Below are 26,942 nucleotides of genomic sequence, written 5' to 3' on the forward strand. Positions count from 1 at the left end.
TTTACTGGACGACATCTCCACCAGAACTGCTGGTTTTCTGCATTCTGTCCACAACAAAATACTGACCAATAACTGCATATAAGACTGGTATATATGACTGACCAATAACTTCTGACCATAATCTGTTTTGGCAAGTACCTATAATTCAGTATATGATTACCGCAGTTTCAGCTATTTTATAACTAAAGAACTACAATTTATTTTCATATATGGTGACCTACAAGTTTCAACACACCTCTACTAAAACAACACATGAAAGGGATGTCCATAGTTTGTGTTGCAAAGCAACAGAAAGCCAGGGAAAGAAACATGGATTAAAAAAAAAAAAATTTTTTTTTTTTCAGTTTTAAAATACTATTTAAAAAGGACTCTTTCCGAGAAAAATAAAAATTAAACACACCAGCAAGAAAAAATTTCAGTACAAACTGCTGCCATGCATAAGTTGCTAATAGTGCCACTACCTTTCTGTATATCCAGAGGTTCTGGGAACATACACCCTTTGTCTGAAAAAGATGTGTAAGGAAACATCTCCTGTGTTAGGCTCTCCTTAAATAATATGGAAAAAAACCCTAATCCATTGTATTTTTATACATCTTAAAGCTGTTCACATGCTACCCTAGCAAACATGTTACCTCTAAAAACATGAGGGGAAAAACATGCTTACTTGTTTCTTCTGGGACTTCTATCAAGCTGTGAAAATGACGGTATTTGACCCATTTTTTTTTTTTTTTTTTCCCCAACTCTAAAGCGATATTTACGAGAGAAGAACAAGCACTGAGCAGGCCTGCCGGAGAACGCAAGACCACCAAGTCCCCCCAACAACAGCCATGTCTCGCCTACCAGCCGCACTTACTTTCCTTGGATGCAAGGTGCTTCCTTCAGGGCTGGGGCTGCCTAGAGGGGGTGCAAACGGCACTCAGGCAGCAGCAGCAGCAGCAGCTCCAGGCCCCGCGCAGGGCAGCACCTCGCAGCAGTCACCGCCACAAACCCGGACGACGACCGCTTCACCTCACACCACCGGGGCGGCCCTGACGGGGCGGAGCCGGGACCCGCGATGCAGTCCCAGCGAAACGCACCTCGCTCTTCCCTCCCCATACACCCCCTACCACCCGCTGCCTTCCTTCTCCTCTCCCAGGACGGCTGACAAAGACCCGGGTGGGGCGGCAGGAGCCCCCGGCGCCCCAATGACCTCCGCCCCGGGGCGGTGGGCGCTACACCCCCGTGAACCGAGCGGCTGAGGCGGACGCGCTCCCACACGGGACCCCAGTGAGCGGCTCCGCGCGCGCGCCGGACCCGGACCCCGCCTCCTTTCCCCCACCCCCTCTCAACATCCGGGTTCCTGTCAGCCGCCGCGGCGCCGCCGCCCGCTCCGCGTCTCAGGGGGAGGCGGCGGGGCAAGGGAGGAGGCGGCGGCGAAGATGGCGGCGGCGGTAGGGAGAGCCGGTTCTTTCGGCTCCTCTTCGTCCGGGCTCGGTTCGGCTGCCGGTTTTTCTTCTTCTTCATCTGCTGCTGCGGCCACGACCAACAACAACGCGGAGCTGCGGGCAGGCGGTGATGAGGACGATGGGCAGAACCTCTGGTAACCGCCCGCCCCACCCCGCAGCCGGGGACCGGGGTGTGCACTGACCGTTACCGCCCTCGCAGCGACTCCTTACCCTGCGGGGGAAGGGGGGGAAGGCGAATCCCCCCCCTCCTAGCGCTCAGTCCCTCTCAGTCAGGGGGCTGGGGGCGTGGGGGGGCGGTGGGCTCCTCCCTTTGGCGGTGGCAATTCTTGCCCAGCCCCCCTTCCCCCCAGGACTCACAGAAGGTGGCGAGGGTAGGGGGCCGGGAGGGAGCGGAGCCCCCCCTTCCCCCGCCTTATAAGCGTTGTCTTTTCTCCACGCCAGGTCCTGCATCCTCAGTGAGGTGTCCACACGCTCCCGCTCTAAGCTACCTTCGGGGAAGAACGTCCTCCTGCTGGGTGAGGAAAGCATTCTGATCCCTTCCCCTTCCTTGCCGCACTCGGGCTCCCCTCCTCAACCCTCTCCTGGGCGCCTGGAGCTTCTCGTGTTTAAAAGGGGGCGGTGGGGGCTTTGATAGTGGCAAGGTGTTGGCTTAACGCTCGCTTCTTCTCTCATATGTTTTCGCTTCATTCTGGATACCTAATATCCAGAGATACTTTAAATAGCCACCTCATCTTAGGTCCCTCGCCAGAATACCCTTACTGTCCTTCTCCCAGCCTAGCTCCTTAGGTGGAGATGGCTTGGAAGGGTGGTTTTTATTGTCTTGCTCCCCCGATGAATGTTGACTTCGGGGTGCCTGCGGGTCCTTCAACCTCTTCTGCCTCCTTCGTGCAACCGGTGCTGCTCGCTGGTCCTTATGGTGTGTCATACAAACACAGAAATAGCTTCCGTGGCCCGTACGGTATCAATGACGGCTGCTCTCTGTTGGCCGAAGGGCGGGGTAGGCTCCATGGGCGTGTTGGCTCTCTCCTGCCCACATGCACCAAGCTTGTCAGCAGCAATATCATCAGCAAGTTGTGCAGCAGCAGTGGCATCCTTCACTGCTTGCTGGCTTTCATTGTGTTCTCTTATCTCCACCCCGTGCATTAGCCCAGCCTCGCGTTTGGCAAAGATTAGGACTTGCAGGATGGGATTTTGATAGGGTGATAATGAGAGACCCAGCTCTTAATTTGGTGTTGAGGGAGAGGGAAGAAAAATTATGTCGAGCAAAATAAAAAACTTCAGTGGGGGAGGGGGAGAAATGCTCTGAAATGTGTGTGTGTGTGTATTTTATTGTTATTAATGTGGATTCTTGACTGAAAGACTATTAAATACCTTTACCTGTGGATAATTTAATAATTCGTAGTGGATGGATTTGTTAACTACCTGCGGATTCCCTCCTTTGACAACCTCCCTGTCTCTAGAAAGAACTGAGTTAGTATTTGGCAACATGGTTAAAACCCAGTAAAAATAGTATTCATGTGGACTCGTTGCATGTTATGATTCCATGTAGTCTTGTGGTTTGTATTCTCTTGTGGTTTTTAAAGTTAGGATTTTTTCTCCATAATCCCAAAGTAATCACTGTGACCCTTTCTTCCTGTTTTGATGATTGAGTTCTGACTTAAAACAGACTATGAAGGAAAAACTTGTGCAAAGGTGATAGGGTGGTCTGCTGGACCTGTTACGAGATCTTAATTTTGTTGGTTTTTTTGTGTTATATATTTAAGTAAGTTATTAAGAGTGGAAGTTCTATTGATATTAAAGAAAGATATCATAATGGTTGACAGCTTTGTGTCATCTGTGATATTTTGAAACTAAATTGGATGATTTGTCCTTGTTGAAGTTGGAAAATTCTTCAAGCAGTGATCTTTGTCAAGAGGCTTATGCTCTTGTTTTTCCTCTCTCTTTGTAGACAGGCAATCCTTAGTACTCACTAATTGTAGGCTGTGCTTCCTCAGAATTGGAGAGGGCACCACAGAATGTTTCCAAATGCTTGTTTAGGTTTGAATGTTTAATCTGTTGTATAGAAATTTTCTTCTTGCCTGTTATAGAGCTTATAGAATGACTTTTTTTTTTTCCCCTTTTTGACTGATGCTTTTCTAAAAAGATGTGCAGATTTGTAGAAGACATTCTAGTTCTTTCTTAGGAGTTGTGTTTTCTAGAAGGCCATGGTCCAAGAAAAAAAATATTGGCATGTATTTAGGAAAAATAACATCAGATCTGAGAACTGGCCAGTGAGGACCATGGCCATGTTCTTTGTGAGCATACCTAATGCATGTATTCACTTTTCACTTGCAAGTCATGATGCTGCTCCTGAAGCACACTGGCACAGGAAAAGGAGAGGTCTTATGTAGTCTGTATGGGACTGGATGCAGCATGTGAAGTTCTGTCTCTAGGTTCTCGAGCTGTGCGTTTGCAGTTTTTCTGTTAACTCACATTTCCTCTATTTTTAAGCTTTGTTCCTTTAAATAATTTTGTACTAGGTTTTGTTATTAATACAGATCACTTCTTGCCATGACTGTTTTCTTATCATCAATCTTCAAATACCTTGTACGCATGAGTTGTGAAGTTGATGAAGGTCTTGATGATTTTTGCTCATTTTGTGTAGGCAAATATTTTCAGGACAAAGAGTATGTTGGTCAAAGCTTCCTAGCTGAAACAGGATATACAGTGACAAATTAATGCTTATTTTCAATACAAACTGCATTGTAAAAAAATAAAAAATGAAAAATCCCCTTAGTCTTTAACCCCTGACCGCCAGCCTGTCTGTTCGGGGAAAAAAAAAAAAAACAAACCACTCAAAGAAACCAGAAAAACACAGCACTTAGTGCTCTTACTTTGCTAGGACAAGTTTTCTAATTTGCCTGAAGCATTTGTATTTTTCAAGCACTGTGTATACTTGTATGCCTAGTTTTCTGGGAACCTTGCTGTGTCTGGCATGCTAATTCTGCTATTTCAGTATTTATTTTTAGCTGTGTTAACATCTCATTTTTAAGAACCTGGAAAGCAGTTCAGGACACTGCAGAAATAACTAAAGGAAACTGGAGTGCCAGGTGTTAATCTCCAGATAGGGCACATGGTTTTGTGAAGGTAAACATACTAGTAGTAACTCTCTGCTCAAAATCAGCAAACAAATTGGATTACCTTGCAGTTTTACTTCAAAATTGTTTCACTTACAGATGCTTTTTCAATTGCTGTTTTTCTGAGAAGACTTTAAACTTTGATTGGCACCACATGGAGTATAAAAGCATTTATCTGTTCTTGTATTAACAAATTTTATAAATGTAAGTTTTCCTGAAAGTTTCTGTAAAGTAAGTATGCTCTGATTCCTTGGCAGTTCCATATCTCACTTTGCAAACTCTGTCATCAGAAAACATAAGATGTCTCTGCTTTCTTAAGGAAATTGGGTACTGTCAGTGACATTTCTGACACATTTTGCAGATAGCCAGAGGAGTGTGATTTTGTTGTTTCTGGATTTGGTTTGTTGTTGCTGGGTTGGGCTTTTTTGTTCTCCTGAGCTGTCTCTTCTGCTCACTTGTGTATAGAGGTAGCTGATCAGAGGAGATGCTTTTTGTTGAGTGTGTGACAAAACTGATGCTTTAACTGGGAGCTCTCTTGTTCATTTCCTTCCTGATATAATTCTATCTGAACCAGCGAGTGGAACAGAGAGGGAGCATCTAAATACCTCATGCAGGTTATGGGTGGAATCCATAGTGCTACAGAATGTGTGAAGGCTTGGATTCAAAGGCTCAAACTAACCAATAATAAATTATATACATTTAAATTTAATAAATGTATAAATATTAATATTTAAATAAATTACAATGGCATTGCAATATAACTATTATATTTAGTATATTATATAATAATAATAATAAAATTGGTAAAATAAATTTAACCTATAAACTTCAACAGGCATTCAGCCAGGGATGTTCAAAGTCATTCCAGGATGCACAAGATAACAGGGTCCCAGCTTGCAAGTGAACCAAATAGCTGCTCTCTGTCTTTGCCTTTCATACATGGCCCCAGTCTCTGAAGCACAGTAGATTCTTTGCCTGCAATGCTAATGATGTCAAACCACCCAGTGACACACATACCCCTGACTCCAAGTGTTTGTACTGCACACTTGTGCTTCTAATGATTCACCAGTGGGGTTTTTTTTTTCTCTATGCATTTTTCCTCACTTGATGATAAAGGCTTTGAGTTTAGTGGGCAGTGAGTGTTCAACTGCCATGTGTCCACATTTTCTCTTTACCCCAGGCATCTCACTTTTCAGGGCCAGGCCTGTTTGTTTGAATCTTTGACCTCTGCTCCTGTCCAGTGGCTGTCAGGATGCTTGAGAAGAAGCTTCCACAGTCTACAGCTCATTTACAGGTACACTTTTCTGTGTGTACATGTATTGGGAATGGCTGTTAATTTAGAAAATGGTACATCTTGAAGAGCAGTTTTAGCTTTTTCCTTTCTTTTTGTGGACCCATGGAATATGGTGACCTGTAAAATTAATTTCTGATATAGCAAGTTGTCATGAGAGTATACATAAAGTCAAAATAAAATCTGCCTACTTTAATTTATACTCAACACTCTAAAAATTATTTCTCCACTTTATTTTTTCCTTTTCAAATAGCTGAAGGCTGTGATCACTTTGTCATTACAGATGATGAAATACTGCTTGTTTCTAATATCCTTACTGTTCATCTCAAATGTTTGTTAATTCTCTAGCTACAGAAGTTATGTCAGAGAGCTTCTTTTCCTCTACTTCTTGCAAGTTCTTCACCTTTTACAGGTGATGAAAGCCTTCCAAATATAGCCAAGTTTGATTTCAGTTAGCAAAGTTACACTTCCTAAGTGTCAATTGTTTTGATGGGACATTGACTTAGATAAAATTGTAATTACTTGGTTTGCAGCTATATAATTTTAAAAACTAAGTACTACATCTTTGTAGTATCCTTCCTCTTAAAATACCTTTCAAAAAAAAATCCAGAATTACATGGATGCTGTATAGTAAAGCTGACTTAGAACAGCACAGGAATTTCTTGAATTTCACTTATTTTAATTCGTCTCTACTTCATCAGAGGTACAGCTGGTTACTGGATCTGTCTTGAAATAGCTTCAAAAGCAAGGAACAGTAAAAGGAAATGGGCTTCTGGGTTTTCCAGGCAGGTTAGTGGCAGGAATACCAATAAAGATTTCCCTTTGGTAGTAACACAGGATTATTCTATTTCAGTAGTGAACCTGGGTAAAATACACTAGATAACTGACTGCTATATGAAAGCTTTGAGAAGGGTTGCATTGGAAATGTATTCTGTTCATATTCACTGTAGAATTCTCTGCAGTATTTAGCTTTTTCTGGCTGTGGGTTTCTCCTAGCATAAGTAACATTGTTACTCTTCTATCCCTTTCCACAGCCAGACTATTTATTCTTGTGGTGCTGGACTCGATAAAAGGCTTTCTGTAACAACTGTTCACAATCTTCTTTCTGTTGTATTCTAGCACAGAAATACATTATGGTGCTCCTTAGAAAAAGTTATTTAATTTTTCAGTGTTATCCAGATGCCAAAATGGATCAAGGGGAAAGACTTATCAGGTGGAGTAGAACTAATTTAGAGGATGAAAAGTTTTTTGTCCAATGAGTAAATCATAATTTAGTGGCAAGTTATTTGTAGACTTAAAATGACCCACTTATTGTGAACTTCCATGTTGTTTTGAGGGATTTTAGAGAAGGATCTCATCAGCATGATTAATTTTGTTCTTCAGTTTTCTAAAACCAAACTAAATTTGGGTTACTCTGACTATTTTGGTCTTGTTCTTGAAAAGGCATTCTTCAATTAGTGTAGTATGTGTAAACAAGTCTCTTCCACTAATATGCTGCTGTGGAAAAGGCAGTGAATAGCTTATGAGAAGGATTTTGTCTTGAAACTTGTACACATATGCTTTCTTCTAGTAGGAAGAAGACTGATAAATCTCCACTACACTGTATTAGAATTGAGACCTTCCACAAGGTTTGGAATAGAGATTGTTCTGTGATTCTGGCAAGGCATCTTTGCTCTGCTTAATATTGTAGGTTTGGGTTTGATGACTTTGCTTCATCATATTTAAATGAATGGATTTTTTCCATTAATAAAAATACTCAATATTTTATGTTAGAAACACATTGGAAATAAAAGTTGTGAATTGTTCTACCCAGAACAGCAGCTAAATCCTGTATTGTAGCAGAACAATAAGTGATACTCCATTTTCTGCTCAGTAAACATAGTTTTTTGCCTGAAGTAGTGAGAAGAGCAGAGGCTGGGCAGGGTTTTATATTATGACTTCCTATACCTTTGAAGGCAAGAAGAAGAATGGCTTCAAACTCCTTTCTGTAGACCTTGGGGTAGCACCTTGGACAGGGAAGCTATAAAGAGCACAACCCCCAGCCTGAGGAGCTCATCAGAGGAGCAGCGTAGCAGTGTGGGGGTAAAAACAAAACAGCTTTTGTTTGGTCGAGTATAAGGCTTTCCATTTTGTTAACAAGATGGTGGAATACTGTGTGGAAGCAGAATGGTTTGGCTTTGTTTCAGCTGCTTCCTACCCTGACTTTTCTGCAAAATTAAATCTGTTGTGCCTCTTGTGTTCAGCTTTGGTGTATAGTGCTGCTGGTGGCAGCACTTCTGTTTCCTCACTGTAGTATTGCAGTTTAAGGAAATGGAGAATTTTCATCAAGATTTACTCTGGAATAGGAGGACCTTTTATGGTATTTGCAAAAGAAGGATGCAAAAGCCTTCCATTTGCAACAATCTACTTGATTTTTATTTTACCGTCTAATTATATATTGAGACTTGTGTGTTGGAAATGTCTTGCCTCCATGCGGAGGTCAGTTGTTAATTTTATTATCACAAAAATAGAAATAAAGAAGAAGCTAAAGGGTTTTTTATTTCAAAATTTTGGAGAGGAGGAGGATGATGATGATGACGACTCTTTTTGAAAATGCTTGAGGCTCTGTTTTTAATCTTACTTCAGCAGAACTTTAAGCAAGATGCTTGTTTCACAGTATAGATATGCAGTGGTGTTTAAAGCTGAGGAATGTGAAATTCCCCTTTTGCCTAAAACTAAACAGCATTACTTTTTTATATACTTTAGAGATAGCCAGAGACAACAAGAAAGATAAATATGCTTAATTGTCTTAGGGTTTTTAATTTCAAATGCCAAATTGTGTGTATGTGTGTAGGTATTCTTCTTGAGGATGGCTGGGTTTTTTTTTAAAGCATATATATTTTTATCTATGTGCCTGGTAGTACATAAAGCTAATTGCATTATTATGCTGTACATTGTCCCTCACATCTGAAATGGCTAATAGACTTTTCACACATTTTCCCCCCCTCTTCTGATGGAGAGATGTTTTTGTGTATACTAAAGCATTATAATAAAATGTTTGAGCCTTGAGAAGTCCTAAAAGCTAGCATTGCATGCAGTTAGAATTAATTTGCTAATGAGATTTGTAATGGCTGTTTGGGAGATTTAGATAAGCACTGGTTTAAGATTGATTTGTATTTTGATATTCTTGCTGAAGAGTAAATACAGAGCAAAAGTATACTGCTGCTCTTTCACAGTATAACTCAATTTATTCAAAGCGTGTTGACCCTTCAGGTGTTTTACATTTAATTTTTCAAACCTAAAGTCTTCAATTAATAACAAGGATAAAAATACATTAGCAGCTAATGCAATTTTAAAAGGTATATGTAACATATTAAAAATAGAAAGTAGAGGTAGATGACACCTTACATCTTAGTATGTTTTCTTGGCCAAGGCAGTCATCTTTTCTTAACTTTTTATGATTCTGTGGGCAAAAGGGAGGAATTTTGTATATCATATACAATGGTCCTCGGTTTACTTTCTGACAGCTTTTTCTATAATATTGACATTAATGTGGCTTAAGTCTGTTGAGAACTCTGTATACCCTGTGGAGTAGGGCACATCTGCCTATGCTGCTGTCCTGTATCTTTACAAGGGAGTCATTCTATTTGTGGACAAGTTTGTTTATGCATTGCTAACTTGTTCTGGACCACTTGTCTGAGATTGCCTCTAACCCTTTTCTCCACAGATATTCTGTTTTCTCTTTCATCATCTGCAAACTATACTATTCTCTTAATTTCCTTGAGTAATTAATGCAAATAGTACTGATACCTTCAAAACTTCACCAGTGCATCACTCTGACTTTCCAGTGAACCATGGGGACTGCTCTCTGCATGCAGTAACTTGCATGGTACAGTTATTTATGTCAGTGATCCACCTACTTGATCTTGGTGTTTTGAAATGGGTGGGTATTGCTAAGGAAAAGGGAGTAGAGAATCTTTTTCACAGAACAGATTAGATTCAAGTAATTCTGTGATGGAAGGTTGAAATGACTACTGTGTGTGCATACTTTACACTTGTTTTACATCAAATCAACTTGTCCTGTGCTGTACTGATAAAGTTTCTTTCTGTGTAGAGTCTGAAGATAATTACTGGAAAACTTAAGGAGGGAAAACAGAATTTCAGCTCTTATTTTGACATATTACCTTGACACTGCTGAACTGAAGCTTACTTCAGGCTTCTGAAAATATGAGGGGTGAGGGGGAAATTACACAACACACGGCTATGATAAGTAAGGGACGTGTGGAACGTATGTTTCAAGTTTGCCTGTATTGTTTCACATGAGCTTTTTCAAGAAATCAATTTGCATAGATATTGGCATTTGTGTGGTTTACACACAAATAAAATAAACAGTTTTAGCTTAACTTCTGCCACACCTAGAGCTTTTCATAACCACAGACACTTCTTAGACTTCAGTTGCAGCCACTTTTGTTAAAAAACAGCTGGTGTACTTTGTAGAAGATGCTAAACTCTCCCAGTGCAAAGAAATTATCAGCTTTATTTCCACTCTGTAGAACAAACTAGTATGCAAGAAAACTTAGCTACAGTTTCTCACCTGTTAAAGAAACCAGGCCCTTAAGTGCAACCCCTCTTTAAAGGAGCAACAGGTTTTGTTTTGTCTTACCTTCTGAGCCTTCTGCTGGCACAAATTAATTGAAGCTGCCTGTTCTAAAAGGTAAAATAACAGAATGAATCATACAGAAATTGTTGGCAAAAGCAACTTCAGCTGCATAACATGTCAGCGCAGCTGTTCTTAATGAGGTCTCCTCAGTTATTTGTAGATGACAAATTTAAGAAGCTTGGATGAGGACTTGGGTGAGAGTAAAGGAGGAATGGTAATTTCTCCTTGTGACAACTCTTGTACTCTTCTTCCTGGGCGTAATTTTTATTTAAAAGAATATTCTCACAAGAGGAAAAGCTTAATGTAAGAATAGAAAATAGCTGTGCTTTCCAGTGTTTATACAAAATTAAAGATAATTGTTCTCTTAGCTGCATGTTGGTTTATTATAGTTAACGAATTAGCAAACAAACTCTTACATGTTGAAAAATTTAAACTGATACAAGTTCGTTTTAACTGCTCTATACTTAACCAGATCTTAACCTTCCATTCTGGTCTTATTTCTCCCTCTCTCTCTTGTTTAATTTTTTGGTGGTCTTTTTATGTTTGTTTTAATGGCTTTCAATTTTATTGATTAAAATCCGCTGGGATACTTAGAATAAACAAGTTTTGCACTTTCTGGTACCTTTTAGACTATTAGAGAAATTTGAAAATAAAGTTGAAGTCTTAATTAAAGACTTCCTGTGGCCATCTTAGGAATGGTTTATTTAGTAAATTCAAATCCTTTTATCAAATTATGATTTTTTTTCCTCCTCTTTTCTGTGGTTATATCTGTAGTCTTTTTAATGTGTCCGTAATATGGTCTGTAAGGTCATGATCAGTTCTTTTTAAAGGGAAAACCTAATTTTGTTTAGCACTGCAAGTTACTGTCCTTGATCTCTTCTCTTTGTTATGTAGTTAAAAGTAAGTGTCTGTACTCTCCCTGTGTAGGAGAGACTTGGAAATAAAATGTTCTGTTTGACATAAAACATATAAGGTACTTTTTAGGAACTTGGTCTTAATCTTAATTTTGTAACCTGTGAGCGAGTTCTAAGAATTTTGTAATGCCCAGGTGTTATGTGCCCATCATACTGCCAAATTAGAGTGACTAAACACAACTTTGTGTCCAAATTCAGCTTGGTTACTCTTTCAAATTGGAAAAACTGCACGTGGAGTTTTCCAGCTTTGAGACATATGGTTAGAAACAGAAGTTTTTCTGTAAGAGTCTCTTGACAATAGTTGAGGTGTTCACATTGTGCTTAGGCTGCAAGGCTCACTGGTTACCTGAGCTGTATTTGGAGGGGAGAGAATAGGAGTGAATATTTCTGAATTGAAGATTTGTCACTGTGAGCCTACCCACATACACATACATTGTAAGGCAGTGGCTTACTGTTTGTCACCTTTTTTTAAGGTTCCTTTAGACCTGTAACAGAGAAAAGTTTCAAAGAAACCAACCCATAAAAGCTAAGGAAACAGATTTGCCTTACTGAGTGAGCCTGGTGGTGTGTGCTGCTTGATATGGGAGAGTCCTAGGTCATATTCTTCTGATTGAAAGATGTGTTTGCTGTGACTTGAATTCTACTTCAGAAATCCTTTGTTACCTCTGGTTGCAATTCCGAGAGTGAAATTGTTTGAGGAGTTGATCTACTCCTTAAGGTATCTTTTCAAAGCTGTGTAAAAGCCTGTTTCAGATAGGATAGTTAGTGGCATAATTGCATTAATCACAAGTTAGAAGTAAGTTTTTGAAGCCAAGGCATTTACTTTGAATAGATGGGTGAGTTGGGCAAAGCCCACTATATTTCCAAACTTAATTGAGCTTGGTCATCCTGTTAGTATATACTTTCCTTCTTGCCCCAAGTGGTTTTTTAATATGTAACTGAATAAAGATTGAGTGGTATCTAATTTCTGTCTCTTTAGGTGAAGATGGAGCAGGTAAAACTAGCTTAATAGGAAAAATTCAAGGAATAGAGGAATACAAAAAAGGAAGAGGAATGGAGTATTTGTATTTAAATGTGCATGATGAGGATCGAGATGGTAAGTTTGTGTTTGTAATAATATCTTAAACTACTTCAAAAACAGTGGCTCAGTAGTGTGATATTTGGAATGACAGTGGAATGTTTTTCAATCTTGATTAATTTGCAGGAGTCCAACTTAGGCCATGAGCAATTCACATAAAGAGGAAGTTTCTCAGGGTAGTTTCTTTAGTAGATACCACGAATGACCACTTAAGTGGTAGAGGAGGAAAGGAACCTGTCAAAAGAGAAGGCTGAAAAGACCAGGGAGAGCAGTCTTAAATCTATAACATTCTGAATGGATGGTAGGCAAAAGTGCATTCTTCATGCCTAGAGGGAAAGATGCCTAGGCTATTATCTTGCATGTCAATTATTGTAGCAAATATTTATCTTTTTTGACATATAGAGAAACCTTTGTCTTGGTGGCATCAGAATCTGCAAGACTGCAGATCGTGTATTGATGGGTAAGAAAACACGAACAATGCTGAATAAGATTTTAAAAGCAAACCAACAACAATAAAAAACCCAAGCCACCAACCCAAAAATTTGGAGGAAGGAGAAAATGAAGTAGAAGCTGTATTTCAGCTGGCTTGAGTTGACTTGTAGATAGAAGGTAAAGATGTTTAATATCCAGACCCCAAATACCTGCATTTATGGAATGGGTAAATGATGGTTGTATACAGGGAACAAGTATGACTGTGGAATGTAGAGGTCTGATGAATTATCTCGAGGCAATACTTAGGGAGTGATGTTTGGAAAAGACATACAGGGAGCTGTGGGGAAAAATGGGAACTCTTGTCCATGCTATAAGAACAAATCCAGCAGATAACAGAAGAAATTTGCCTCCTTTTTTTCTGAAATCACCTGTTTTCCTGACTTCCATGTCTGGCTATTGGTCTCAAAGATGACTTGATCAAGGTTAAGAGGACTGGGAGTTTGGTCTAAATGTCTTCCTCAGAACTTCTGTAACAAGTAATAAAAACTTACTAAACACAAAGACAAAAAGCTATCTAATTCTGAATCTCTAGCTCTTCATTTACTGTGGAAATGTTTCTGAACATTAGAGTATGGGGAAAAAAGCAGTGAGATGGTGTATTTGTAGGGTGATTGTCCTGCAGATCTGAATAATAACTTCCTTCTCTGCTAAATCCATCTAGATTTTAAAACTTGCAATTCTGCCCCAGTTTTCTGAAGGGCCAAGGTACACATTCTGTATTATAAGAGTTATATAGGCATAGCACATAGGAGTTTTGAAGGGGAGATGGCAGTCCCTGAGAGCTAAGCAAACCAAGGGCTGAAAAGGGATGGCTGAATTCACCCAATTCACCCCTTCTAAGTTGCATCTTGAATAAAATATTTTCCCTTTCTAAAACAGTGAACATTAGTCTTGGAAGTATTGAATGTGATCTCTAGATTCTCACTTTTGTGTAATTTATTTGAAGTCTTTAGGTATCAGCCATCAAAAATCAGAATTTGGAAAAGGAGGGATATCCACAAGCTGCAGTGTGCTGTACTGTTACATAAGTTCAAGTAACTGATAAAACATGTAATCTGCTTTCTTCCTTGTATTTTACATATCTAAAGAAGATTTAATTGCCATTACATGGCGGACTGTTTCAAGTAAGTCTCAAAGTGTTTTCCTTCTTTTGTAGATCAAACAAGATGTAATGTATGGATTTTGGATGGTGACCTGTATCACAAAGGTCTTCTTAAATTTGCTATGGAGGCAAGCTCTCTAAAGGACACTCTAATTATGTTGGTAGTAGACATGTCTAGGCCTTGGACTGCACTGGATTCTTTACAGAAATGGGCAAGTGTTGTAAGAGAACATATTGACAAGTTAAAAATTCCTCCCGAAGAAATGAAAGAAATGGAACAAAAGTGTGAGTATTCTGCATATGTGTATGAATCCATTTAAATCAACTCTGCTTAATGCTTTATGCACCATTTAATCCCTCCATTGCAGTCTTTTTCATTCTTTGGAAATGTTACTTAGAATTGGGAGTTATCAAGCATGTCAAGCTTCAGATAAGACTCAGGTAGCTATATGAGCAATACTAGTATTTCTTTCTAACAGCAGTACCTTAATTTAAGGGGAGGGAAGCCTTCAGAATGAGCACAGCTAGGTTAAGTTTACAGTCTTGCTTCTAACAGATTTTTCTAGGTAAGATTGTCCAAGAGGAAAAATTCCTTGGCTTTCAGTTTTTAATTTTATTTATTTTAAAGGCAAATCATTGCATCAGCTTCTTAACTGCTCCTGTAATTAGTCAGTCTAGAGAATATGCAACCTGCTCCCAGCATACCGAAAGTATAAATGATGAAAGGATTCATGACAGCATGGTAACGTCTGGGTCCTTTCTACTTGAAAAGTTTTATCATAATTATAATTGACAGTAATGTAGCTATATCTTTTTTTTTTGCATGGATATGATATAGCAATGTTTTGTCTCTTTAATTTTACATATGCAGAACAGATTTTGTAGGATTCCTCAAATTGAATTCACTGACATCATAGCTCCATGTTACTTTTGTGTAGCTTTCCCATAGTCTTTCCTATTCATCTCTCGATGAACTACAACAGGGAAGAGCATTTGAGAAAGCTGTGTGTTAGGATCAAATAGCTTGATTAAACTTTGTTTGTAATTCTGAATTTGTGCTCTGGAACTGGTATGTTCTTGACCAACTGACTGCCAGATTGCTGAATGGCTTTTTCAGCACTGTGTGTTGCAGGCTGTAGCCATGCTGTGATGAAGTAGCCCATAAGGTGACAGTTACAGATTTCCTGAAATGGCTGGGGGAGGGTGTTGGCTGTTCTGTTTATTCTTTTCAGAGAGGTATTTTTCTAAGGGAAGTATCATCCTTGGGAATTGTGTCATCCTTGAGAATCTTATTTTCCACAACAGGAACTTGTTTAGGAGGGAGGAGCTGAGCTCTTTTGGGTGTGGCTTTGTTTTCTGGTATTTGGGGGGGCTGTTTGTGTGTATGTGTGGATTAAGCATCCCCCCTAGAATCAGTTTCAGGGTAGGATTTTACAAGGTGAAAGTAGTAAGGACTCAATAGCTCTGTTAAAAAAGCTGGTAGTTTTGCTTCTTTACTGAGTGAACAGATCAGTGGAAACTCTACAAAATCTAGAAAATTTAAGTGAGGAAGCGACTCAAGAAAAGCAGCTACTCATTAGAAGTTTTGTCTGCTCTCTTGTTCTTTTATCATTTGGTCTCATTCTTACAGATATTGGTGTTCTGCATGTTGAGCATAATAGAAGCTCTGGATACAATCCAGATATGACTGGAAGCTGTTATTGTTTTGAACCTTGTGTGATGTGGCTTCATGCATTACTGGGCAGGCAGCAGCTCAGTATTGCCAAAAGGAGGTGGGAGGAATCTTGCTTGCCTGACTTTTGGCTACACGATCCTCCTTAATTCTTGTGTCAGTGCTCAGTGCCTTAGTGCTCCTGAGAGGCTCCTGCAAGCTGATATAACTCACTAACAGGACTGAAATCAACTGAGGGCTTGTGAGTATAGTTTTGTGCAGGTGTGCTGCTGTGTTAGTCTTCAAATTCTATCAGTTTACCTCTGCTCAGAAACAGCCCCTGTGAGGACAAAAACTGGTCTGGGAAGGCATTAGGGGATGCACAGCAGCTGTTTGTGAAGGGTTGGAATAAATCTTCCTGTTACTGCACTCAGTTATGTCTAATGAAGCCATGTGCCCTGGTCATTGTAATTGTTTCACTAAGGAAGACCAGAGATTATATTCCACAGTCTACATAAATCCCCCTGTCTGCAGTCTTTGAGCTATGATATGCTACAGAAATCCCCGTTTTCTGTTCTTATATAAAGATTAATATGCTATCATCAAACAAGGGGAATTTTAGGAATCCACTGGAGGACTTGTAGCACTGGAGTAGTGTGAATTTTATTTTAGCATGCAATTATCCCAAAACAGGCAGGCTACTGTGTAGGAAAGACTCCCTTGAGTGGCTGGCATACCTTGGTGAGAACTCCATGTTTAAAATACGATCAGTTTGGAGGCTCTTGGAAGCTCTCAGGAAAGACTGAAGTAGCAGCATTCCCTCAGTAAGAGTTGACTGTAAATAGAGATTATAATCTGTGAGTGTTGTTTTGTTATTGTGAGCTCCCAAGATCTGTAGAAAAATTGAATAATCTTGGCCTTAATACATCATTTTCTCTGGGGTATTGAAATGAGTCTTGCTCTGTTAATTCAATTTATGCTTTTCTAGGTGTAAACTCAGAGGCTTCAATCAGTTTAGTGGAGGTAGGGGTGGATTAACATAAATCAGGGCAAATCAGTGAGAATGTACTGGAGTAGTTCACTTCTGGTGTGCATGAGTCAGCTAAATTGTTCTGCTGCCTGATTTTTTGGCTGCATCAGGATGGGTTACTCATGGAAAAGTAATCAGTGGTAGGTTTTGGTAGAGTCCTGTTTCTGCTGTGTGAAACAGGACGTGATGTGAAAGCTACAGACAGTTTATGCCTAATATTGCATCCCTGATTGTAGGAGTAGTAAATGACCATGTAATTAGAATTTTCAATGTATGCATCAGAACCTGATGAGATTTACAAATTTCACTTTGTTATTTTCTATTTTCTGGTTATATTCTGACTTAACCTCATTGCTATATTTTAAAGTAGTACTTGATCTATTGTAGACACATACCAAGTATTCAATATCCTATTAAATAATTGTAAACCTAGTTAATAACTAATGATTGTATTCTATTTGCTTATTACCACTGTAGATTCACTGTACAGAGAGAGCAAGAAATACGTATTAATCAATAATATTTAATAGCAACTGCCTAATGGTTCCACAGTGATAAAATTAAAATGGGTTAATCCTGTCCTTATGGACAGTTTCATCTGCTCATGTTCTGGCTGCTGATAAAGCAGATCTCAAACTTACCAGTTCTCTGTTGTACTGTGCAAAGCAAACAAATAGTCAACACTGTGCATGCTCAATTTTTCAACATAAAGAAGCAGAAATACTAGGTAATTGACAGTGCTAGAGATTAATGGTGGTGGAAATCATTATTGAAATAATAAAGTAGCTGATCTTTTAATCTAACTTTTTTTACTTTCAGTGGTAAGAGACTTCCAGGAATATATAGAACCAGGCGAGGATTTTCCAGCTTCTCCACAGAGAAGAAATACTTCATTACAGGAAGACAAAGATGACAGTGTGATTTTACCCCTGGGTGCAGATACACTAACATGTAACTTAGGCATTCCAGTAGTAGTAGTTTGTACAAAGGTTTGTTTCACGTTTTAGGTTTTTTGCCTATTTTATTTAAGGAACTGTCAATTGTGGATTTGGGGTGGGAAGCACATAGTTCTGAACTCATTCTGAATACTGTGCATAAGAATTCTTTAAGGTTGGTTATCTTCTGGAAGACCTCATTGCATGCCGTTTTGGGATTAGTTTTTCCTTTAGTTCTACCAGTTTTCAAGGAATTGAGGAATAACTCAGACCTGTTTTTGCTCACAGAAATGAGCGAATCAAGTAAGAAACTAGAATTCCTGTTAATCTACCCAGTCTTCCTTACTCTACAAATAGTGTTCTGGTAGGGTTTTTTAATATTTCTGATGTTTTTCTGAAGATAAATATACCTGGGGGTTCTAGTTAGTAAAGTGCTGCTCTATTAACTTTCCCCAGTTCTTAGGATGTTTCTGGGATCTGTTTTGGTTTCTGTTAGATAGATACATAATCATATTCTTAGTCTAAAGAATAGTGTGCTTCTCATTTGGGGTTTGTTTTTTTGTTTGTTGTGTTTTGTGGGGGGTGTTTTGTTTTGTTTGTCTGATTTTTTTTTTTTTTTTTTTTTTGGGGGGGGGGGTTGGTTTGGTTTTCTTTTTTCCTTTTACCCTGGCTCTTCAGTTCTCATTGGCATTAAGTATACTGCATCCACAGCCTCTGCTAGCCCACAGTGAAAGAATAAACATTTTGATGCATGTGCTGTTCCTTCACTGGAAGGACAGTCCTCTCATTTCAAAAGCACCTTTTTCTCACCAGCTGCCTGTTACTCTTCTCTCCCTCTCACCCTCTACCCCTTTTTTTCCTGCTTCCACATTTCTTGCTTTTGCCTCCCTTAGCAAAGGACTAGTTAGTAACTGGATAAAAAAACACTGTGTCCTGTAATGCCACAATGTTTAAAAACACATTGGGTAGAAAGTGGTGGTGTCCCTCAGTGGGTCAGTCTACAACAGACTCTTTAAGTTATAGCAGTGGGGCTGGGGAGGGGAATGAAAGTGTTAATCACTTTAGCTCCCAAGTCAGTAATGACCACAGGACATGCACATCGAGTTATATATCATTAAAAAACAATAATAATGGTTCAGCTATGCTTCTAAATTACCTTAGCAGGTTTTTGGGTTTCTCTGCATCACCCACCCCACTTTATCCGCTTTGCCCAGTTGTGAACTGGATGTGTAGCAGCACTACTATTTCAACAGATAACTGAAAGTGGTATATTAATTTTGTGTTTATTTTGACAGTGTGATGCCATCAGTGTTCTGGAAAAAGAGCATGACTACAGAGATGAACACTTTGACTTCATTCAGTCACATATCAGACGGTTTTGCTTACAGTGTATCCTTTAACATGTCATAAATATTATAATGACTCAAATCTTTGAATATAAATATAAAATAATAATAATTTCATCTGTACCGAAGTAGGACACAACGCCTTCATTTTAGCTATAGTCTGCTTTGGCTCCCCCTACAGGCAGTGTTGAATTAAATTTTTCTGATTTTTCTTTTTTATTTATTTATTTATTTTCCCAGAGCTGAAAGAGTCTGGCATGTCCCCTAACTGTGAATTTATTTACTTGTCTTTATTTCCATATTTAGGAGTCAGTGTGCAAATCAACACTCAAATCTTAAATGACAGGGTTTTAAAATCTTAACACAATACAGTTCATCCAAGTATGATCTTGTATGCCACATAAGGCATGTTATTCATTCTGAAGCAAATACACAGTCTCTTCAGTGTTCAGTTATTGCACAGGATGAGATGATGAGAGGAGGAAAGGAGTGTGAATTGCAAAAGATCCACTGGCTTCTATGTGCTGGTCACAAAAGGGCCACAAAGACAGTGCACATAAGATGTTATTGTGCTGTTATTATTATTGAACTTCTTTTTTTTTTTTTAAAGAAGAAGTGTATGAAATAGTTTTTAGTACTGTTTAGTCTGCTAGACATGCTGAAATCTAGATTTTGAGGTGCTGGCAGCATGCCATCCTATGTGCTGTGGTAGAGGGAAGTTAAAATGCTTATTGGAGAGACAGGAGGTGGAAAAATTATTTCAAGAACCTGAGACCTCAGCTGGGGACCAGGCAGCACTTCCTTCAAAGGACTTCCTAATTTTCCAAAATGGAACTATGGATAATTGTTGTACATTTTGGATGGAGAGAGAATACAAAATATTAGTAGGAATTAGTCTCTGTGATTGTGTATGCCAGATACAACTTGGAATTCGAGTCTAAATGTCACAGAATGGGAATCAGATCCCATTGTATAACTTTCTTCTGTAATTTGAATTGCATGTAGAAATAAATTAGAGGTGTTAGCATTTTTATCATCTCAAAGTAAGAATTGCTTAAAACTTCCTTGGCTGCTTTTATCAATCCTGTGCATAAGCTGTGTTGAATTCATGCTGAACCGTGCTAGAATACTAAGCACTGTTTTGGTCTTTTAGTAACTGATATACAGCACAACTCGTTTGTCTTCATTTCCTTCAAAAGCAGATCACTATAATGTAAGAACTTGCTCCCCTAATTTAAAAATTCAGGTTGGGAAATGGAAGATGTTTGGCACTTTTGAAGCTACCAGTGTTCATGCTGTGGTGTCTGTTTTGCAGGATGGCATAATGACAAGATACAAGGATATGAAATTTTTGTTCACTAAAAGCAGAATACAGTTTTGAACACATCAAAATGAAACTGTTGGTATTCTGTCTTAGAGAGTGAAAAGAGCCTGTACTATACTGTAAAAGCAGTAGCTGAGTTGCCCTGAAACAAATGCAGAGAGAAAGATTCAAATTACTAAGTAGCTTATTTTAAAAATTGTTTGAAGTTGTTTGACCTATTTTATGTGGTATTCACTCTCTAAATTCTACAAAGGGGATAACCTTTAAAGTAACATGTAAAGGGCCACTTTAATATCTCTCACTAGCTACTAACCTGAGTTTTCTTTAACAAGTTGATTCAGATGGGGCAGCACTTATTTACACTTCAGTAAAGGAGAACAAGAACATTGATTTAGTGTATAAATATATAGTCCAGAAGTTGTATGGATTTCCTTTCAATGTTCCAGCTGTTGTTGTGGAAAAAGATGCAGTATTTATGTAAGTTACCTGCATTATTATGTGTCTGTGACTACAAAATGTACTTCTGCATGACCCAAAGTGTCATTTACAGCCTTTTTCATTTACGCTTTTTGAAGTTCCATGTAACATTCTCATGAGTTGGGAGTTTGGCCAGTGGATTGCAATTAGAAATACTTGCAGAGTGAAATTTTAAACCCAGAGATTTTGCCCTTCTGCTTCAGTGAACCAAACTAGTTGTACTAGCCAATGGCTAGTTTGCACAGGAGAATGGGAGCTATGACAACTTTCCTGGCTTTCAGTTCTGTGCAGTTTAGGATTGTATGCAAGAATAACCTGAAGTAACCATAGAATTTAAAGCCAAATAATCCTTTATCTAGTCCTGCAGGCTGGGATAATGACAAGAAGATAGGAATATTGCACGAGAACTTTCAGACACTAAAAGCAGAAGACAATTTTGAAGATATCATCACAAAACCACCGGTCAGAAAGGTAAATTGAGATGCTTGGGCATTCAGCTTCTTGCCTATTATTTATTTACCTGTCAATTTTTTGCCTGTTTATCTTTCTTTGAAACTTTGCTTCCAGTTTATTGTGTGATAAACTGTGTGGTTTTTTCCTTATTTTGTTGTTTTATTTTGTTCTTAAAGTTCTTCTTTAGTTATCAAAAAATCTTTTAAGGTCAGGTTGGATGAAGCTTTGTGCAACCTGGCCTAATGGGAGGTGTCCCTGCCCATGCAGGGGTGTTGGATCTTGATGATCTTTAAGGTTCCTTCCAACCCTAACCATTCTATGATTCTATGACTATCTATTTCTGTTCTGTATAGCTCTTTTCCAGCTTAAACTGTTGTTTTAGGGGTTTTTTTCTGCCACTGCTACATTGTTCAAGACTACAAATATAATTGGTTTATGTTTAATACATATTTGATACTGAAAAGTCTTAAGTGTCATTTTACTGTTGGTCAGGTTGAGTTGGTATATTTTAAAAGCACTCCATTTTGCACCAGGTTGCTCATAACTTGATAAAGCTTTCTGTTTCTATTGGAGTGCTTAAAATAAGAAAGCTTCAGACGGTATAAAAACCATGAACATCTGAAAACAGGTTCTGCATATACTTTAAATACTTTCTCTCACATACTGTTTAACAAAAGCCTTTTGCAGAACTACCCGAAAACACGTGTGTGACTGCTAAACAAAATGCCAGCAGCTGTGGGCCCCATGTGTACAGAAGTAACTGAGAGAAATATTTCTAATGCTTTTTCTAACAAAGTTGAGAAATTGGGACTGATGGTATTTCCAAGTGTGAATTACATTAGCTGAGAAACTTTCTGCAGTCTTCAGGGGAAAAAAAACATCAAGACATATTTAATATTATATTAAATCATAAGTGTCCAAAGAAAATATAACTGACAATTTTTTTTGCATGCTTATAAACTTCAGGCCTGAGTTATAAACTTGGTATTTGCCATGCCAAGATTTGTATCAAGTTTATGTGGAGGGTGGGTGTGTGCTTGCTATTTCATGCATAGCCCTGGGATCTAAGATGTCTCTCAGAAGTCTGAGGCAACACAGGTGCAGAGTCACTTTTGCCATAGTTGTCTATAAAATAGTACCAAGGCTGGGCCTTGATAAGTTCCCAGAGACATGAGCATGCTGCAGCGTGTGTGCATCTGTAAATGTTTCTTACAGATCCAGTTTCACTTCTAATTAATTTGTCTTAAATGGAATAATGAGGTAGCAGTCTTAAATACAGGAAATGGGGTCTGCAGTCAACACAGTTCTTCATTGCAGTGCAGGTCACACATTTATTTCATTGTTGAATGCCTTGGTCATATTCACAGGGAAGCATAAAAGGAAATATATTTATTTCTTTCAGACACAATCACGTTAATGTTTTTGTATTGCAGTTTGTTCATGAAAAAGAAATCGTAGCAGAAGATGACCAAGTGTTTCTTATGAAGCAACAGGTAATATTTTGTCTCTTAACCATTTTATTTAAAATTCTCAATCCAAATTTGGGATTGTATTCTGAATTACTGAAATATCTAACACTACATGGGTCTGTTTCTTTTTTGCAGTCACAGTTGGCGAAACAACCACCTACTGCTGCAGGAAGGCCAGTGGTTCGTAATAAAAATTTTAAATATCACATGAAAGTGATTCATTTCACTATATTTAGAGACTTGCTTGTTTTATTTGCACCATCAAATATTCTTTGATCTTTTGACTTTTTTTAACTGCATAGTGTTTCAAAGCTTCATTATATACCACTCTAAAATTATGACACTTCTTCATAGCTAGTCATGACAACTGGTACTGAAAGCAAGAGCCAAATGTCCTGGGTTTACTTTTAATAAGTTAGAAGGCATTAAACCAGTTAGTTTGCATCCCCTTTCTGTTTCAAGAGTGTGCCAGGGAGCAAACTGGGTTGGCTGAATCGCCTTCTTGAATTCTATTTCTTAAATTTGGCACTATCTTGGAATATAATGACTCTGGCATAAAATTAAGATCGAACTAAAACTATGACACCATCTACATTTAAAATACAATTAAAATAACTAAAAGGTAGCACAAGCTTCATTGGGAAGCATGTGATTTTATAAAGTAGTTTTACTTCTAGGTGAGCTGCAATTTTGCAGAAACACGACTTGTTATCCTTGAATGAATAACATGTTTTCCCCAGGACAACATGTAGTCCTTTCCACGACATTGGTGGTATTTGATGTCATTCCAAGAAATTCAGTGTAGCTTTTTTTGTGATGTAATCAGTACAGTTTTCATTATGGTCAGAGGCATAACTGAGTAACAGGTGGATTTTCAAGTTTCTTACCGATGAGAAATGAAAAGCTTCACTACTGCTTTAGTTGCACTAAATTTAATATTTGTAAGAATGTTGTATATGTGTAAAAAACTTGTACATGATCAAAATGTAATCCCGTGTCATTTCAATTGCATGTGATACTATGTTATAGAAAAAAAATTAGGAACTGTGAGAACAGAATGCTTCATTCCATGTACTTTTATGCTGCTTGGTTTAAATCTGTAGATTGACTATTTCTGGTTTGAATTTTTTTTTCCATGCATAGGATGCCTCTCCAAGAGTTCCTGGAGGATCTCCTAGGACACCAAATAGATCCGTAACATCGAATGTTGCCAGTGTTACACCTATCCCTACTGGTTCAAAAAAAATTGATCCAAATATGAAAGGTACCTTTTCTTCTGAGGGCACAAATACACTTGGGGAAGTAAAACATCTGCTTTGCCTGCTTTCTTTAATATGCTTATTTAGATTAACTAACACACAAAATCTGTATTTACTTAGAAAATCTGGTTTGTTTTTTATTTTGTGTTGTTGTGGATTTTTTCCCCCCCTCTCTTTGTTTGTAGCTGGAGCTACTAGTGAAGGAGTCCTGGCTAACTTCTTCAATAGTCTCCTGAGCAAGAAAACTGGTTCTCCTGGTAGCCCTGGTGGTGTTGGTGGCAGTCCGGGAGGAGGTGGTACTGGTGGTCCTGGCAGCAACTTACCACCATCAGCAAAAAAGTCAGGTATGATAATGATAAAATAATAACTATACTAAGAGGAATGATCCATCACACACAATCTAGGTTGAGTTTGTCAGAAGTATGAACACTACTATAGTTAACTGAATGTTTTCACAGCAGTTTAGTATTATTTTTATATAGCTCTCAGTGGATCAAAGAAAAATTTCTCGTGTTTTAAATATGAATGGTTAAGAACATGAGTTCTTAATTTTTCCTTTGTTCCTCACATTCCCTATACATTGCTTATGCTTTAAGCCATTTTTAATATTATTCAAATATATTGGTACTTAATTTTGGGTTGCTTTTTTTGTTGTGTTTTTGTTTTGCTTTTACAATATCGAAAGTGTTAATGAACTTTAAATTGTCTTTTGCTAGTGATCTTGCTCTGATGTGATGAAGGTTTTACTTCAGGGAGTTTGGTGGCACCCTCTAAGACTGCTTATGTATTTTCTGTCAGTGGCCTGTTTATGATGTGATTAATCATTAGTATTAATCTAAAAATGTCTAAGTGACTGCTCTAAATCTAGACACAAGACTACTCTGGTGCTTCTTGCTATTCCAGATTATAATGTTTCTGTACTACTGGGAGGTAATTACTGGTGTTCTGTATTACTGGGAGGAATCCCTGCCTATGCAGGAAGGTTGGATGATCTTTAAGGTCCTTTACAGCCCAAACCACTCTGTGATTCTACTTAAGAGCATACCTATACAGACACAGACATCTTCCCTCCCTGCTTCCCCAGAGATCAGTAATGTTAAGCTTAAATGAGAATTCTTGTGTTTCATTGGTACTTGACATTAGTATTTACTTTTATGTAGTAACAGGAAAAAAAAAGAAAAACCCCCTTGCTTCCCACTAGCATTTTCTGCAGACTGACTCTGAATTATTTTTTTTAAAGTGTGCACTTCTCTTTTTTAAATGCAGAGCTCAGTTGGTTGAGCAAAGTTTACAAGTACTTCCTAATCTGGTGCAGACAAAGTCAGCAGTGCTAATTTAAACAGTTCATGGAAATATAGAAGAATGTGAATTTCTCTCTACTACTTCCTTTCTATTTCTTTTGGGTTTTGGCCTTATGCCTTTACTCTACACTCAAAGTTTTTAAGATTTGTCCGATGCAAAAACCTATGTTTTTTCATTTTTTGCTTTTTTTGACATCTATTTCTTGAAAATTAAAGTTACTACAGGCTTTCCCAAGACTGTTTCCTGAACATGGCTAAATGTTATTCATTTCTTTTGTAGGTCAAAAGCCAGTTTTAACAGATGTTCAGGCAGAATTGGACAGAATTTCACGAAAACCTGAAATGGTCTCTCCTACAACACCTACATCTCCAACAGAAGGCGAAGCATCTTGAAGACACCAAATAAAACCAATTGTTCAGTTTTCTGGGATAATTCAAACTTGCCTCTGCCTCTTCCTTCAGTGACTGGAACTAAAGAACTGAAATATCTTTCAGAACACAAACAGTTGATGTCTGTCTTTCTTTCATATGGGTTGCCCAGCTTTACAAAAGGGAGCTGTACAGATGGATAATGGTTATCACATCATGTAGAAATGCTGTTCACAGTGCAAGAATAGTAAATTAAGGTTTTTTTCTGGGTTTTGTTGAAAAATCAGTGTAATTCTGTAAAATTACAATTATGTCCACTTAAGTGATAGGGGCTGCTTAGTGCAGGAAAACTGATACACACCACAGGCACTTAATTTATGTTGATTTCCCAACCTGTTAGGCAAGTTTTAATACCACTTTAAACAGATGAACCTCTCCTGGAGAGAAGTACTGTTATTTGGAACAGAAGATTAATTGCACAAAACTATGACAAAACCAAACTCCAGCTACACTTGAATATTTGGAGTATGGATAAAGAATATCTGTCTGATCTCCTCAGACATTTACACTTCATTCAAGAACCCATACGAAAATTCATTCCAGATGTAACACAAAATTAGTGGCCAGCTTTTTTTCTCTTTGATTAATTTCAGACACTGAATAAAAGATGTATAAAGAAAAAGCAGAGGTTAAATGTACAGATTATCAGTATCCAGATTTGTCTATATATATATATGGCTCAGCCTTAATGTTCCCCACTATGTTTTCCACATCAGTTACGGTTTAAAATTGGTCATCAAAACTGTAATCAGTTAATAAAGTATTCTCTGCATTCAAGTTTAAAGAACTTTCATTGAAGCCATGGTTTTCTTGCTTGTTCACAGTAAAATCTAAGGATGTGATGTAAGAAGTCTTGAAACATGCTTCTGCATTTTATCACTCAGTGAGTAATATCACTGGTAGATACTTAAACTTCCTTAAAACACTGGTTTTGGAAGGAAGTGGATAAGTCTGCAGTGTTTGTTCCTAGGAGTAAAAGCAGCTTATTTGACTTCAGTGGTTTCTGCTGTATGCCAGTTACACTAAAGATTCTACTGATGACTCCAGTATATTATCTGAGAAGTGGTTGGCCAAGGTTAGGACTTTACTTAAGCTTTCAGTACACACGTGCTGAGCATCACTTCACTGTTCTGTCCAGTTTCTTAAATCAGCAAAGCTTATGTTAATTTCTCTATTTAGAAAACTTCTGAA

The 26,942-nt window shown here is 38.3% G+C and overlaps 1 protein-coding gene across 1 annotated transcript; it reads left to right on the top strand.

The window, feature by feature from the left end:
* The first annotated feature begins 1,122 nt into the window (after positions 1-1,122).
* Positions 1,123-26,538, top strand: DYNC1LI1 (dynein cytoplasmic 1 light intermediate chain 1). Its single transcript, XM_071735438.1, has 13 exons — positions 1,123-1,579; positions 1,887-1,960; positions 12,385-12,501; positions 14,132-14,362; positions 17,578-17,747; positions 18,989-19,082; positions 20,705-20,840; positions 21,200-21,311; positions 22,727-22,786; positions 22,898-22,942; positions 23,906-24,026; positions 24,207-24,365; positions 25,603-26,538. The coding sequence occupies exons 1-13, from the start codon at positions 1,419-1,421 to the stop codon at positions 25,713-25,715; spliced, it is 1,593 nt and encodes a 530-aa protein (XP_071591539.1). The 5' UTR covers positions 1,123-1,418; the 3' UTR covers positions 25,716-26,538.
* The last annotated feature ends 404 nt before the right edge of the window (positions 26,539-26,942 follow it).

Source organism: Heliangelus exortis, chromosome 2 (genome assembly GCF_036169615.1).
Source record: "Heliangelus exortis chromosome 2, bHelExo1.hap1, whole genome shotgun sequence".
NCBI classification, from domain to species: Eukaryota; Metazoa; Chordata; class Aves; order Apodiformes; family Trochilidae; genus Heliangelus; species Heliangelus exortis.

Excerpts from the sequence above, each read along its gene's own strand:
- DYNC1LI1 (XM_071735438.1), top strand. The coding sequence starts at position 1,419 with ATGGCGGCGGCGGTAGGGAGAGCCGGTTCTTTCGGCTCCTCTTCGTCC. Across the intron at positions 21,312-22,726 it reads CAAAACCACCGGTCAGAAAG|TTTGTTCATGAAAAAGAAAT; the intron begins GTAAATTGAGAT and ends TTTGTATTGCAG. Across the intron at positions 24,027-24,206 it reads AATTGATCCAAATATGAAAG|CTGGAGCTACTAGTGAAGGA; the intron begins GTACCTTTTCTT and ends CTTTGTTTGTAG.